Source organism: Strix aluco, chromosome 5, assembly GCF_031877795.1.
Source record: "Strix aluco isolate bStrAlu1 chromosome 5, bStrAlu1.hap1, whole genome shotgun sequence".
Lineage (NCBI taxonomy): Eukaryota > Metazoa > Chordata > Aves > Strigiformes > Strigidae > Strix > Strix aluco.
Window position 1 is genome coordinate 88,700,430 of NC_133935.1, and position 12,550 is coordinate 88,712,979.

General features: G+C 70.7%; 3 protein-coding genes across 3 annotated transcripts; all 3 read right to left on the reverse strand.

Annotated features, from left to right (window-relative positions):
- Nucleotides 1–25: 25 nt before the first annotated feature.
- TYMP (thymidine phosphorylase) lies at nucleotides 26–4,273 on the reverse strand. Its single transcript, XM_074828187.1, has 9 exons — nucleotides 4,084–4,273; nucleotides 3,237–3,439; nucleotides 2,648–2,746; nucleotides 1,910–2,039; nucleotides 1,721–1,839; nucleotides 1,468–1,630; nucleotides 735–965; nucleotides 274–414; nucleotides 26–189 (listed from the first exon to the last, which is right to left on the reverse strand). The coding sequence occupies exons 1-9, from the start codon at nucleotides 4,199–4,201 to the stop codon at nucleotides 26–28; spliced, it is 1,368 nt and encodes a 455-aa protein (XP_074684288.1). The 5' UTR covers nucleotides 4,202–4,273.
- An 889-nt stretch (nucleotides 4,274–5,162) lies between these two features.
- Nucleotides 5,163–6,888, reverse strand: CIMAP1B (ciliary microtubule associated protein 1B). The gene is made up of 6 exons (XM_074825519.1): nucleotides 6,780–6,888; nucleotides 6,458–6,661; nucleotides 6,270–6,371; nucleotides 5,660–5,781; nucleotides 5,417–5,557; nucleotides 5,163–5,306 (listed from the first exon to the last, which is right to left on the reverse strand). Exons 1-6 carry the CDS (start codon nucleotides 6,886–6,888, stop codon nucleotides 5,229–5,231), a joined length of 756 nt encoding a protein of 251 aa, XP_074681620.1. The 3' UTR covers nucleotides 5,163–5,228.
- A 1,622-nt stretch (nucleotides 6,889–8,510) lies between these two features.
- Nucleotides 8,511–10,637, reverse strand: LOC141924081 (struthiocalcin-2-like). The gene is made up of 5 exons (XM_074825929.1): nucleotides 10,571–10,637; nucleotides 10,400–10,494; nucleotides 9,484–9,660; nucleotides 9,281–9,386; nucleotides 8,511–8,578 (listed from the first exon to the last, which is right to left on the reverse strand). Exons 1-5 carry the CDS (start codon nucleotides 10,635–10,637, stop codon nucleotides 8,511–8,513), a joined length of 513 nt encoding a protein of 170 aa, XP_074682030.1.
- Between the last annotated feature and the right edge of the window lie 1,913 nt (nucleotides 10,638–12,550).

A 12,550-nucleotide genomic window follows, 5' to 3' on the forward strand; every position in this document is an offset into this window, starting at 1 on the left:
GGGCTGGCAGGGCCTCACCGCCGCTCTATGGCCGGTCCCCGCGGGCCGCAGCGGGGGGCAGGATGGTCTCGGCCAGGCGGGGTCGGGGGGCGCGGGGGGGGCCCGGTGCCAGGCGCAGCGCTGCCTGCAGGGCCCGGCGCCCCCCCGCCCCCAGCGCCCCGTCGTGGTGCACCCGCAGCCAGGGCTCGCCTGCGGGCAGGGCCGGCCGTGGGCAAGGGGGCTCGGGGGGGCCCCGCCAGGCCCCCGCCCCCCCGGGCCGCCCCCCCCCGTTACCTTCCTGCAGGCGCTGCCCCGCGGCCACCAGCACCTCGGCGCCCACGCGGGGGTTGATGGGGTCCCCGGCCCGCGCCCGGCCGGCCCCCAGCTCGTGCAGGACACGGGCCAGCGGCAGGGCCTCTACCTGCTGCACCCAGCCTGGGCAGGGGGCACGGGGGTGGGCGGGGTCCCCAGGAAGGGGGGAGGTGGGGAAGGGGGACACCTGCAGGGACCTGGGGGGCTGGGGAGCCCGAGGGGTGCGGGGGCTGGGGCACGTGGGGTGTGGGGAGCCCCAGATCTGGGGGAGGTGGGGCAGAGGGTGCAGGCAGGGCCCCTGGTGGGAGATAAAGCATAAGGCAGGGGCTCTGGGGGGGTGATGGGGTGGGGGGTGCGGGCCGGAGGGCACAGGGGCCCTGAGGGCTGGGGGAGCCCCCGGCCTCCCAGAGGGGTCCGGGATGGGGGTTTGGGGGGGAGCTCACCTCCGCACAGCGCGGGCAGCTCCTCGCGGACACTCGCCTGCCCCAGGACCTGGCAGCGCTGGGGGGGAGTCCCGGCGCAGAGGCGGCGGGCGGTATCGGGGGGCACCCCCTGTGCCTCCAGCATGGCCTCGAAGGTGCGCAGGGCCGAGCCGTCGTCCAGCGCCCGGCCCAGGCGCTCCCGGCCCTGCTCGGCCACCTCTGCCAGCCCGCACTGCCACAGCAGCAGCCCGCCTGTGGGGCGGGGGCTGGCACCCCCCCGTGGGGACACCCCCATGGGGGCACCCCCTTCCCGCAGGGTGCCATCTCCCCCTGCTGCCCACCCTGCCTGGGGCATGGTCCGTGGGGCTGGGAGGGGGCTGGGGGCAATGGGGGGGGGAACCCAAGGGGCAGGGGGGCACGGGCAGGGAAGGGGGGACAGGAGGGCAGGTTGGGGGCAGAAGGCACAGGTTGGGGTGCTGAGGGGACTGGGGGCAGGCTGGGGGGGCAGGAGGGCAGTTTGGGGGGACAGGGGGCATGAATTGGGGTGCTGAGGGGGTGGGGGCAGGCTGGGGGGGGCAGGAGGGCAGGTTGGGGGGCAGGGGATGGAGACACGGGACAGGACCCGGGGGGTGGGGGGGGGCCAGGGATAGACCCTGGGGCCATGGAGGGTGGCTGGGCTGGGGGCTCTCAGGGGACCCCGAGGCTGGGGGGGGTGCAGGGCAAGGGGCCCCCCCTCCCCGTCCCGGTGACTGACCCAGGGTGGTGACCAGCTCCCGCAGGTCGGGGGGGCCCCCCCCCTCCAGGCACTCCAGGGCCTCCAGCACTTCCAGCGAGTTGCCCACACGGTGGCCCAGCGGCTCGTCCATGCGGCTCAGCACGGCCGCCGTGCGGATGCCCAGCCGCTGGCCCACGGCCACCTGCGCGGGGAGGTGGGCCACAGGAAAGGGGGGGGTGTCCCCAGCGTCCCGGCATGGGGGGACACCCCCGGGGGGGGCGCGGGGGCTCACCAGGCTCTGGGCCAGCTCCCGCGCGCTCTCCTGCGTGGGGCACAGCGCCGCGCTCCCGAACTTGACATCTAGCACCAGCGCCGAGAGCTGCTCCGCCGCCTTCTTGCTCAGGATGGAGGCTGGGGGGGGCAGCCTGGCTGGGGACGCTGCCCTGGGCCACCCCGAGCCCCCTCCCCGGCCCCCCCGTACCTGTGATGAGGGGCAGGCTGTCGACGGTGGCGGTGACGTCCCGCAGGCTGTACAGCACGCGGTCGGCCGGCACCAGCTCCTCACTCTGCCCCACGATGCAGCAGCCCACGCGCTCCAGGACGTCGCACATCTGCGGGGCCGGAGGCGTTCCCTGTCCCACCGGCATCCCGCATCCCTCCCCATCCCATCCCCACCCCATCCCCATCCCATCCCACATCAGCATCCCACATTGACATCCTGCATCCCACATCAGCATCCCGCATCCCATTGGCATCCCGCATCCCATCCACATCCTGCTTCCCGTCTGAATCCCATACTGGCATCCCGCATCCCACATCGGCATCCCACATTCCATCCCCATCCCGCATCCCATCGGTGTCCCGCATCCCACATCCTGCATTGCCATCCCACATTGATATCCCACATCCCATCAGCATCCCACATCCCCCATCCCTCTGGCATCCCACATCCTGCACTGACATCCCACACTGACATCCCCCATCCCATCAGCATCCTGCATCCCGCATCAGCACCCCGCATCCCATTGGTGTCCCGCATCCCGCATCCCTCTGGCATCCCGTATCAGCATCCCGCATCCCGCAGCGCACCGACATCCTGTCAGCATCCCATCTCCGTATCCTGCATCCCGTTGCCATCCCGTGTCCCTCTGGAGCACCCCCTGCTTCCTGGACGCCCCCAGGGCTGCCCATGCCCCCCCCCCCCGCCCTTGTTCCTCACCTCCTGGGGGCTGAGGGAGACACGGAAGCCGGGGATGGCCTCCAGCTTGTCCAGGGTGCCCCCAGTGTGGGCCAGGCCCCTCCCGCTGATCATGGGCACCTGCGGGCGTGGGGTGGGTGGGCACAGGGAGGGTGGGGGGCACTGGGACCCCCCCCAGCCTCTCCCAACACCCCCCTCAGAATCCCAGAATCATCTGGGTTGGAAAAGCCCTTGAAGCTCCTCCAGTCCAACCATGAACCTCACCCTGACCGTTCCCAACTCCACCAGATCCCTCAGCGCTGGCTCAACCCGACTCTTCAACCCCTCCAGGGATGGGGACTCCCCCCCTGCCCTGGGCAGCCCATTCCAACGCCCAACAACCCCTTCTGCAAAGAAATCCTTCCTAAGAGCCAGTCTGACCCTGCCCTGGCGCAGCTTGAGGCCATTCCCTCTTGGCCTGCCGCTGGTTCCTTGGCTCAAGAGACTCATCCCCCCTCTCTGCACCCTCCTTTCAGGCAGTTGCAGAGGGCCAGGAGGTCTCCCCTCAGCCTCCTCTTCTCCAGACTGAACCCCCCCCAGTTCCCTCAGACGCTCCCCATCAGACACTCACCTTGCAGCCACAGGCGGCCAGGGCAGGGGCCAGGGCCAGGCTGACCTTGTCCCCGACACCACCTGTCGAGTGTTTGTCCACCAGGCGCCCACTCCAGGCCAGTGGCCAGCCCAGCGCCCGCCCCGAGCCCGCCATGGCCCGCGTCAGCGCCAGCGTCTCGCCTGCCTCCATGCCCCGCAGCCGGATGGCCATCAGCATGGCACCTGGGGGGCATGCCGGTGGGCCAGGCTGTGTGTCACCCCCCCACCTCCCCCGGGACCCCCACTCTGTGACATCCCCTCCATGTCCCGTCCTGGGGATCACCCTCCTGTCCCCACCGTGTGACCCCCAGCCCTGTCTGTGACCCGCTGCTGCACCCCAGGGCTGACCTTGCTGTCCCCCCACTGCCTGCCCCCAGGCCCCCCACCCCACCTGCTGTGGGGGACCCCCACTCGCTGCTGGGGACCCCCACCCACTGCTGAGGACCCCCACCTGCTGCCAAGGACCTCACCCACTACTGGGGATCCCCACCTGCTGCTGTGGAACCCCACCCACTGCCAGGGACCCCCACATGCTGCTGGGCACACCCACTCACTGCTGGGGACCCCCACCCACTACCAGGGACCCCCATTCACTGCTGGAGACCCCCATCTACTTGCCAGGGACCCCCACATACTGCCAGGGACACCCACCCCCCCCAACCCTGTGTGTCCCACTGCGCCAGGCCCCTGTGCCATGTCCTGGCAATGTCCCCCCTTGGTCTGCCCTGGCCTTGCCTCCGTGTCCCCCACCATGTCCCCCCATTTCTGCCCCATCCCCTCGGCGTGTCCCTGGGCCATGGCTCCCCTCCGCCCCGCCCTGCGCCCACCGATCTGGCCCTGCTGCGCGGTGCCCTCCGTCACGGCCCGCACGAAGCTGCGGATCTCCTCGTCCTCCAGCCGCTCCCCATCCCGCTTCTTGCGGATCAGGGTGGGGAGAGCAGCCATCCCCGACCCCGCAGATCCAGCCCCCCTGATCCCGCACGGGGGGCACCCCGATCCCGCAGAGCCGCTGCCCGCCGCTGCCCGCCCTGGCCCCGTGCCCGCGGCGCGGAGGCGTCGTCTCCGGCACTGGACTCTGTCCCCGGGGGCAGTGAGCGAGGGTCAGGCCAAGGCGGGGAGAAGCTGGAGGGGGGGGGGGTGGCAGGGCTGGGGCCCCCCCATGGGCCCCCCATTTCCCCCAGGACAGCCTCGAGCGATGCCTGAGGGCTCTGCACGGCCACCCCACCCCGTCACTGTGCCCCCTCCCTGGCCTGGGGTCCCCAGTGCCACCCCACACCCCAAGGTCCTGCCTGGGGTCCAGGTGACCTTGTAGCCCCGGCCCCGGGGTGGGGACAGGGCAGAGGGGGTTGGGGTGGGCACCTGGCAAGGGGCTGAGGGCTCTGGTGGCACCGGGGGGGTGAGGACCCGGCGTGGGGACCCATGGGCAGAGCTGGAATGGGGGGAATGGGGATTGGGATGGGATGGGATGGGGTGGGGTGGGATAGGGTGGGATGGGATGGGATGGGATGGGATGGGATGGGATGGGATGGGATGGGATGGGATGGGATGGGATGGGGTGGGATAGGGTGAGATGGGATGGGGATGAGGATGGGATGGGGTGGGATGGGGATACCATGACCAGCCAGAAAGCATCAGCCAGATGCTCTGGGCAGGTGGCAGGGCCGGGGCTGGGGCAGGCAGAGGGCTGGTACCCGTGTGGGCAGCGCAGCCTCCATCCCTGGCCTGAACCAGCCCGGCCGTGGGGCCAGAGCTCAGCACTGCCTCCCCCCTCCAGGGTCTCCTCCGGGAGAGAAGGGCACGGGCCGGGAGGAAGCAGCTCTCGGGGACCCGGCGCTCCCAGACCCCCCAGGATGGCGGCAGTGACAGGGTGATGTGGTGGGACAGGACGAGAGCGAGTGACGCTGGCTGAAGGTTTCGGTCTTTTGGCATCTGTCCGCTCCCCCCGCGGCCCCGCGGCCACCCTCCACCCCCCCTAGTCAGGCACGTCCACGATGAGGGGGGCCAGGTAGTCCGAGTGCCGGATCCCGAACGTCAGCCCCCGCCGCCGGTCCTGCAGGGCGGGAGAGATGGTGACGGTGGGGGACGGGGGTGTCACGCTTCCTGGCCCCCCGTCCCCCCCTCCCTGCCCTCGCCAGCGGGACCCCCCCAGCACCCCCTCACCTGCTGAAGGCTGTAGGCACCGGGTCCGGGCTTGGTGGTGGGGTCCCCGGGGGGGGTGTTTCGCGCCAGCATGCTGTACTGCGGCGCCCGCCGCTTGTAGACGTCGGCGTCCACCACGCGGTAGCTGCAGGGCCCCGGCGTCTGCGGGCAGAGGGTGCGGTGATGCGCCCCTGGGCCCCCTGGTACCCCAGGACACGGCCCCCCCCGTACCCCAGCCCCTCACCCGCCAGCCCCCCCACCCACCTTGCACAGATCCTCGTAGAAGGCGCCGATGTTGCTGCGTCCCGGGATGGAGAAGTTGGGGGCCGAGCTCTTGTTCACCACGTTGGGCCCCAGCATGGGGGGCAGCCGGTAGGCAGCGGGGCCTGGGGGTGATGGGGGGCCCAGATGGCCCAAGGGGGGATGATGGGGGGCCCAGACCAGCCCAAGGATGATGGGGCCCCCAGACCAGTAGTGATGGGGTCTCAGCATGGGGATGATGGGGGACGCAGCCCAGCCTGGGGATGATGTGGGGTTCAGCCTGGGGATAATGGGGTCCCATCCTGGCCCAAGGGGGATGATGGGCTCCCAGCTTGGCCCAAGGGGGGATGATGGGGGCGCCCAGCCCAGCCGAGGGGGGATGATGGGGGGACCCAGACTGGTTCAAGGGGGATGATGGGGTCCCAGCCTGGCCCAGGGGGGGATGACAGGGGGGCCCAGGGGGATGATGGGGGGTCCCAGCCCAGCTGAGGGGGAATGATGGGGGTCCCAGCCTGGCTCAAGGGGGTTGTTGGGAGCCCAGCCCAGCCCAGGGGGGATGACAGGGGAACCCAGGTGGATGTTGGGGTCCCAGCCCAGCCCCCGTCTCTCCTACCTGGTGTCTGGTGGACAGTGCCGTGCCTGGTGCGGGAGCCGAGTGTGCAGGCGGGTGCCGAGGGAAAGGCCAATCCGCCCGCCCTCTCCGGGGAATAGCAGCCTGAGGGGGAGCAGGGGGGGCGCTGGGTGAGGGGGGTCCCCGGCCCTGCTGTCCCCCCCGAAGGTCTCCCAGTCCCCCCCCCTCACCTGGCCCGGGGGTGCAGAAGGGCGCCAGGTTGGGGGCGCGGCCGTAGATGGAGTAAGCGGGGGTCCCGTCCTTGCCCTTGGCGGTGGTCCCGGGGGGCAGCAAGTACACGGGCCCGGGGGAGCGCTCGTCCTGCCGCCCCCCCACCCGGACCCCGAAACTGTAGGCGGGGGCGCGGCTGCGGGAGGGGTCGTGCAGACGATAACCTGGGGGGGAAGAGCAGGGGGGCTTGGTGGGCTGTGGGACCCCCAGCCCCACACCAGCGCCAGTAGCCTGGGGGGGAGCTCGGTGGGCTGCAGGACACCCCCCCCGGCCCCAACTCACCAACACCGGTGGGGAGCCCGTACTTGGGCCCGGGGCTGCCGTAGAGGGCGGCGATGGGGCCACGGGGGCGGTGGGGCCTCCAGCTGCCCACCCAGGCTCCGTCCGACATGGTGGGTCCTGCTGGCAGCGAGCGCGACCCCTCAGCACCCCCCACCCCAACACACCCCCCACACCCCCCCAAAGCTCAGCACCCCGGGGATGAGACCCCCCACAGCCCCAGGGAAGGAACCCCAGCACCCCATGGATGGAGCCCCCAGCACCCTGTGGATGGAGCCCCCTGCACCCCATGGATATGGCCCCCTGGATAGGGCCCCAGCACCCCAGGATAGGGCCCCAGCACCTCATGGATACATCCCCCCAGCACCCCACAGACACAGCCCCTCAGCACCCAGGATACAGCCCCAGCACCCCAAGGATGGAGCCCCCAGCACCAGATGGATGTGGCCCCCAGGATAGGGCCTCAGCACCCCAGGATACAGCCCCAGAACCTCATGGATACACCCCCCAGTACCCCATGGATACGACCCCCAGCACCCCAGGATAGGGTCCCAGCACCCCGTGAATGGATCCCCCATCACCCCCTGGATGTGGGCCCCCAGGACCCCATGGATACGGCCCCCGGGAGCGCAGGGGTGCAGCACGCCAGGGATGTACCCCCAGCCCCGGGGTGGAGCCCCCCGTGGCGCTGAGCCCCTTACCCTGAGCAGTGCTGAGCTCTGGCTGGGCTCTGCTCCCCCAGTTACCATGAGTTACTATGGCACCCGCACAACAAACTGCGCTGGGCAACCGGGGGGGGGGGGGGATGTTGGGACACGGGGACATGGGGACGGGGGGACACGGGGACGGGGGGACACGGGGACAGTGTGGGGACACAGGCAGCCACGGGCGTGGGGCTGCCCCACTGCAGGAGTCACCATAGGAGGGGGAGCACCCGGGGTGTGGGGGTCCCACGGGGTCATAGGGGGTCTGTGGGGCTGGGGGGGTTTTGCTGGGCATCCCACATGGGCCATGGGGGTCCCGTGGGGACCATAGGAGACCTTGGGGGGCCATAGGGGTTCCACAAGAGCCATGGAGGATCCCGTGGGGGTCTGCTGGGACCATGGGGATCCTCGTGGCTCCATGGTGGTCCCCCAGGGGCGCCAGGCTGTTCCTAAGGCTGTGGGGGGCCCTTGGGCATCGCAGGGATCCCCCCTGGGCCATGGGATCCCCACTGGGACTACGGGAGCCCCACTGGGGTGATGGGGGTCTCCCCAGAGCCCATGGGGGTCCTGGGGGTGGGGGGTATGGGGGTCCCATGGGGCAGGGCTGACTCCACCAGCAGCTTTCCCTGCCCTGGGCTGCCTGTCCCTGTCCCCCGTCCCCCTCCCTGCACCCCGTGGCAGTTGGTGGGGGTGTCGTTTCCCCCCCCCCAAACCCCACGGTGCCATGGGGCAACGTGGGACCCCGGTCCAGGCGATGAGGGATGAAGGACGCGCAGACCAGGGTGGGCTCAGACACCTTTACTGTGGCCGGTGGTGGGCAGGGAGCAGGCAGGGAGCAGGCAGGGGGACAGGCAAGGGGACAGGCAGGCAGGGAGCAGGCAAGGGGACAGGCAAGGGGACAGGCAGGGGGACAGGCAGGCAGGGGGGCAGGCAGGGGGACAGGCAGGGAGCAGGCAGGGGGACAGGCAGGCAGGGGGGCAGGCAGGGAGCAGGCAGGGCCAGGGCCGGCGCTGGGGGGCTGCCCGCAGCTCTAGGCGCTGGACTTGCAGACGAAGGGTTTTCTGTCGGCGCAGGCATCGCTGTACCACGTCAAGAAACCTGGAAGGGAACGGGGCCGTCAGCCCCCCCCGGGATCCCCCCCGGGACCCCCCGGCACGGCCGCGAGCATGTGTGTGTGCGTGTGTGTGTGTGTGTGTTGTGCACGTGTGTGTGCGTGTGCTCCTGTGCAACATGCGTGTGCCGCTGCACGTGTCCATGTGTGTGTCCGTGTGTCACTGCACGTGTCCGTGTGTCTGTGTGCACACCCAGGGGCCACCCGCCACCAAGGGCCACCCCAGCCACAAGCTGGCATGTGCCGAGGGGGTCAAGTCTGTGCTGTGGGTGGCCGGGGATGCTGGTGGCCAGGGATGGTGGTGGATGAGGACACCAGTGACTGGGGATGCTGGTGATAGGGGATACTGGTGGCCAGTGACCCTGATGGCCAGGGACACTGGTGTCTGGGGATGCTGGTGTCTGGGGATGCTGGTGGCCAAGGACACCAGTGACTGGGGACACTGGTGGCCAGGGATGCTCGTGGCTGGGGACACTGGTGGCAGGGGATGCTGGTGGCTGGAGATGCTGGTGGCCAAGGACACCAGTGACTGGGGACACTTGTGGCTGAGGACACCAGTGACTGGAGATGCTGGTGGCCAGGACCCTGATGGCCAAGGACAGTGGTGACCAAGGACACTGGTGTCTGGGGACGCTGGTGGCCAGGGACGCTGGTGGCCGGGTCACAAGCCCCCGGCAGTCCGTGCTCACCGGCCGTGTCCTGCAGCGCGGCGCACGCTCTCCTGCGGGGCCCGGGCTGCTGGTGCCAGGAGCCATAGTCCACCTCCGAGCTGTCCGACCACTGCCAGCGCCGGCTCTGCGGGGGGGGGAGGTGACATCGTGACCCCCGCTCGGGGCTGCCGGGTTTTGGGGCTCCCGGGAGGGTCTCGGCTCTGCCCCGGGGCTGCGCTTACCCCCAGGGGCCGGTGGAGGCCGATCCAGATGCCGTTGTCCTCCTCCTCCTCCTCCTCCTCCTCCTCGCTGTCCTCGGCGGGGCGGGAGGCAGCGAGCAGGGCGGCGATGGCCCGGTGCTCCTCCGCGCTGTGCACCGAGGCCAGGTGGGCGCCCGCGCCCCAGCGCTGGCAAAAGGCCTGTGGGGGGGACAGGGGGGGTGACACCGGACCCCCGCCCCAAGCCCTGATCCCCAACCCCTGGTCCCCAACCCCAACCCCTGGTCTTAGACCCCCAAACATTGGTTCCAGACCCCAACCCCAAGCGCCAGACCCCAAACTCTGGTCCCAGACCTCAACCGTTGGTCCCCAAACCCTGATCCCAGACCCCAACCCCTGGCCCCAGATCCCTGGTCCCCAACCCCAATCCCTGATCCCCAACCCCAACCCCTGGTCCCTAACCCCAACCGTTGGCCACCAACCTCAATTACTGGTCCTTGACCCCAACCCTTGGTCCCCAACCCCAAACCTTCATCCCCAACCCCAAACCCTCACCCCCAACCCCAACCATTGGCCCCCAACCAACCCCCAATCCCAAACCCCAACTCCTGGTCCCACCTGACCCCAAACCCCAACCCCAATTCCCAGCCCCTGCTCCCCCACTCTTGTCTCCACCGAGGATGAGGAGGGACGACATGGTGCTGCAGGCCCCGGGGTGCTCCCCTCAGCACAGGGTGACCATGGTGCCACCGTGGCAGCAGCCGGTCCCGTGTGGGGACAGGACCCCCTCGGGGAGGAGCACCCCCCTCCTGGGTGGCACTGACACCCCGATGTGTGGCCCCAGCAAAGCTGCGGCCATGGGGGTGCATGGGGTCCCCCCATGGGGGGGGTGTGTGTGGGGTGTCACCCCCAAACCCCCAGCCCCCCAGCCCCCCCTCACCTCTGCCCTTCTCCAGCTCAGCTCCCGGGGGAAGAAGCCGTAGCACCCCTCCTCGAAGGGCACCCAGCCCCAGGCGCAGGCAGCCGGCTCCTGCCCTGTGGGGCAGGCAGGGGGTCAGGCAGCGGGGAGGAGCAGGGGGCATGGCGGTGGCCCCCCCACCCCGACACTCACCGCGCAGCCGGGGGACGAGCAGCAGCCAGCCCAGCAGGCCCAGCCTCAGCGTCCTCGTCGGTCCCATCGGTCCCTTCCCTGGGGGGGGGACACGGCAGCAGGACTGGGGGTGCTCAGCTCCCTGCTGAGCTCCCCCCAGCTCTACAGGTGCCTGAGCCCCCTGCCCGCCCCCCCTGCTGCCAGGCTGAGGGTGCATGGGGACCCCCCAGCCCGGTGGTGGTGTGGGTGCAGGGGAGAGCCCACGGGGTGCAGCTGGGGGGGGTGTCAGGGAGCGTCAGTGAGATGGCACCAGGATGGGTGCAGGGTGGGGGGTGCAGGGTGGGGTGCTGGGGTGAAGGGTGGGGGGGGTGCAGGGCTGCAGTGAGCATGGGGGCAGGATAGAGAGTGCAGGGGTGCGGGGTTACAGGGGTGCAGAGGTGCAGAATTTGGGGTGCAGGAGTGCAGGGGGCAGGGTACGGGAGAGCAGGATTTGGGGTGCAGGGTGCAGGGTGCGGTCATACAGGGGTGCAGGGTTTGGGGTGCAATGCTCTGGGCTGCTGCAGCTGCAGGGGGGGGCAGGGGATGCCCTGTGGCCTGGACACCCCCATGCAGGGGTGCAGCCACCCCCTCCACCCCCCACCCCACAATGGGGGTGCAGGGACTCACCTGCGTCTGCTGGGGAGCTCGTCACAGCAGCAGGTGCTGGCGCGGACCCTGGGGGTGCTGGCAGCACCCCCGTGAGGTTTTATCCCCGGGCAGGGGGGGCGAGGCCGTGAGCCACCCAAAATGTCGTCCCTGCCCCGACGCAAAGAGGCAGCAGCGACGCAGGCGAGCGGCTCAGCCACGCGTGGCCCCGCCGCTGCCTTTGATGGGGCACCCGCCATGGGGACACCCCGGCGTTGCTGTCGTGGCCGGCGGCGTCACCCCGCGAAGCGCGGCAGCAGCGTGTGCCTCGACGCCACCGCGGGCACGTGTCCCACCCCTTGCCCCGCCATGGCACCCGTGCGGCAGCGGCAGCACCCCGGCACAGCCGGAGATGGGTGTTGGCACCCTGCCGCCCCCCGGAGCTGGGCCCCGGCTCCATCCCGGGGCGAGGGCGGGGGGTCCCCAGGATCACCCCGGGGCGAGGGCGGGGGATGCTCCGCAGCCGGAGGGGCAGTGGGAGGGGTCCCCCTCAGCCCCCCTCAGCCCCTCACCCCATCCATGAGGGGTCCCGGGGCCCCCCCGCTCCCTGGCACCGTGCCCCCCGCCAGGCCGTGCCCAGGGCCCTGCACGCCCCGAGATCAAACGCCGCCGCCTGGCACCAAACGGGCCGCGGGCCCCGCGCCAAGGCGGCGGCACGGCCGGGCTGGGGGGGTCCCGGCGCCTGCCCGGGGGGCTCTGCACCCCCTGTGGGGCTCAACACCCATCTGTGGGGCTCAGCACCCAGCTGTGGGGTTCAGCACCCGGTCAGGGGGTCCAGCACCCATCTGTGGGGCTCAGCACCCATCCGTGGGGTTCAGCACCCAGCCCTGGGGTTCAGCACCCATCTGTGGGGCTCAGCAACGATCTGTGGGGTTCAGCACCCAGCCGTGGGGTTCAACACCCAACCATGGGGTTTGGCACCCTGCTGTGGGGCTCAGCACCCAGTTGTGAGACCCAACACCCCGCTGTGGGGCTCAGCACCCAGCTGTGGGGTTCAGCTCCCAGCCATGGGGTCCAGCACCCGGTCAGTGGGTCCAGCACCCATCTGTGGGGCTCAGCACCCAGCTGTGGGGTTCAGCACCCAGCCATGGCGTTCAGCACCCAACCCTGGGGTTTGGCACCCAGCTGTAAGTCTCAGCACCCAGCCCTGGGTTTTGGCACCCATCTGTGTGTCGCAGCGCCCAACCTTTGGCACTGCTGGAGCAGCCTAAGGGTGACCCGTCCGTAATGGAAACATACTGGCAGGGAAGGATCAGTGCTTATCTGGGAGCCCGCGGCATCCTTGATAAGGGCAGCAGAAACGGTGATAATGAACGG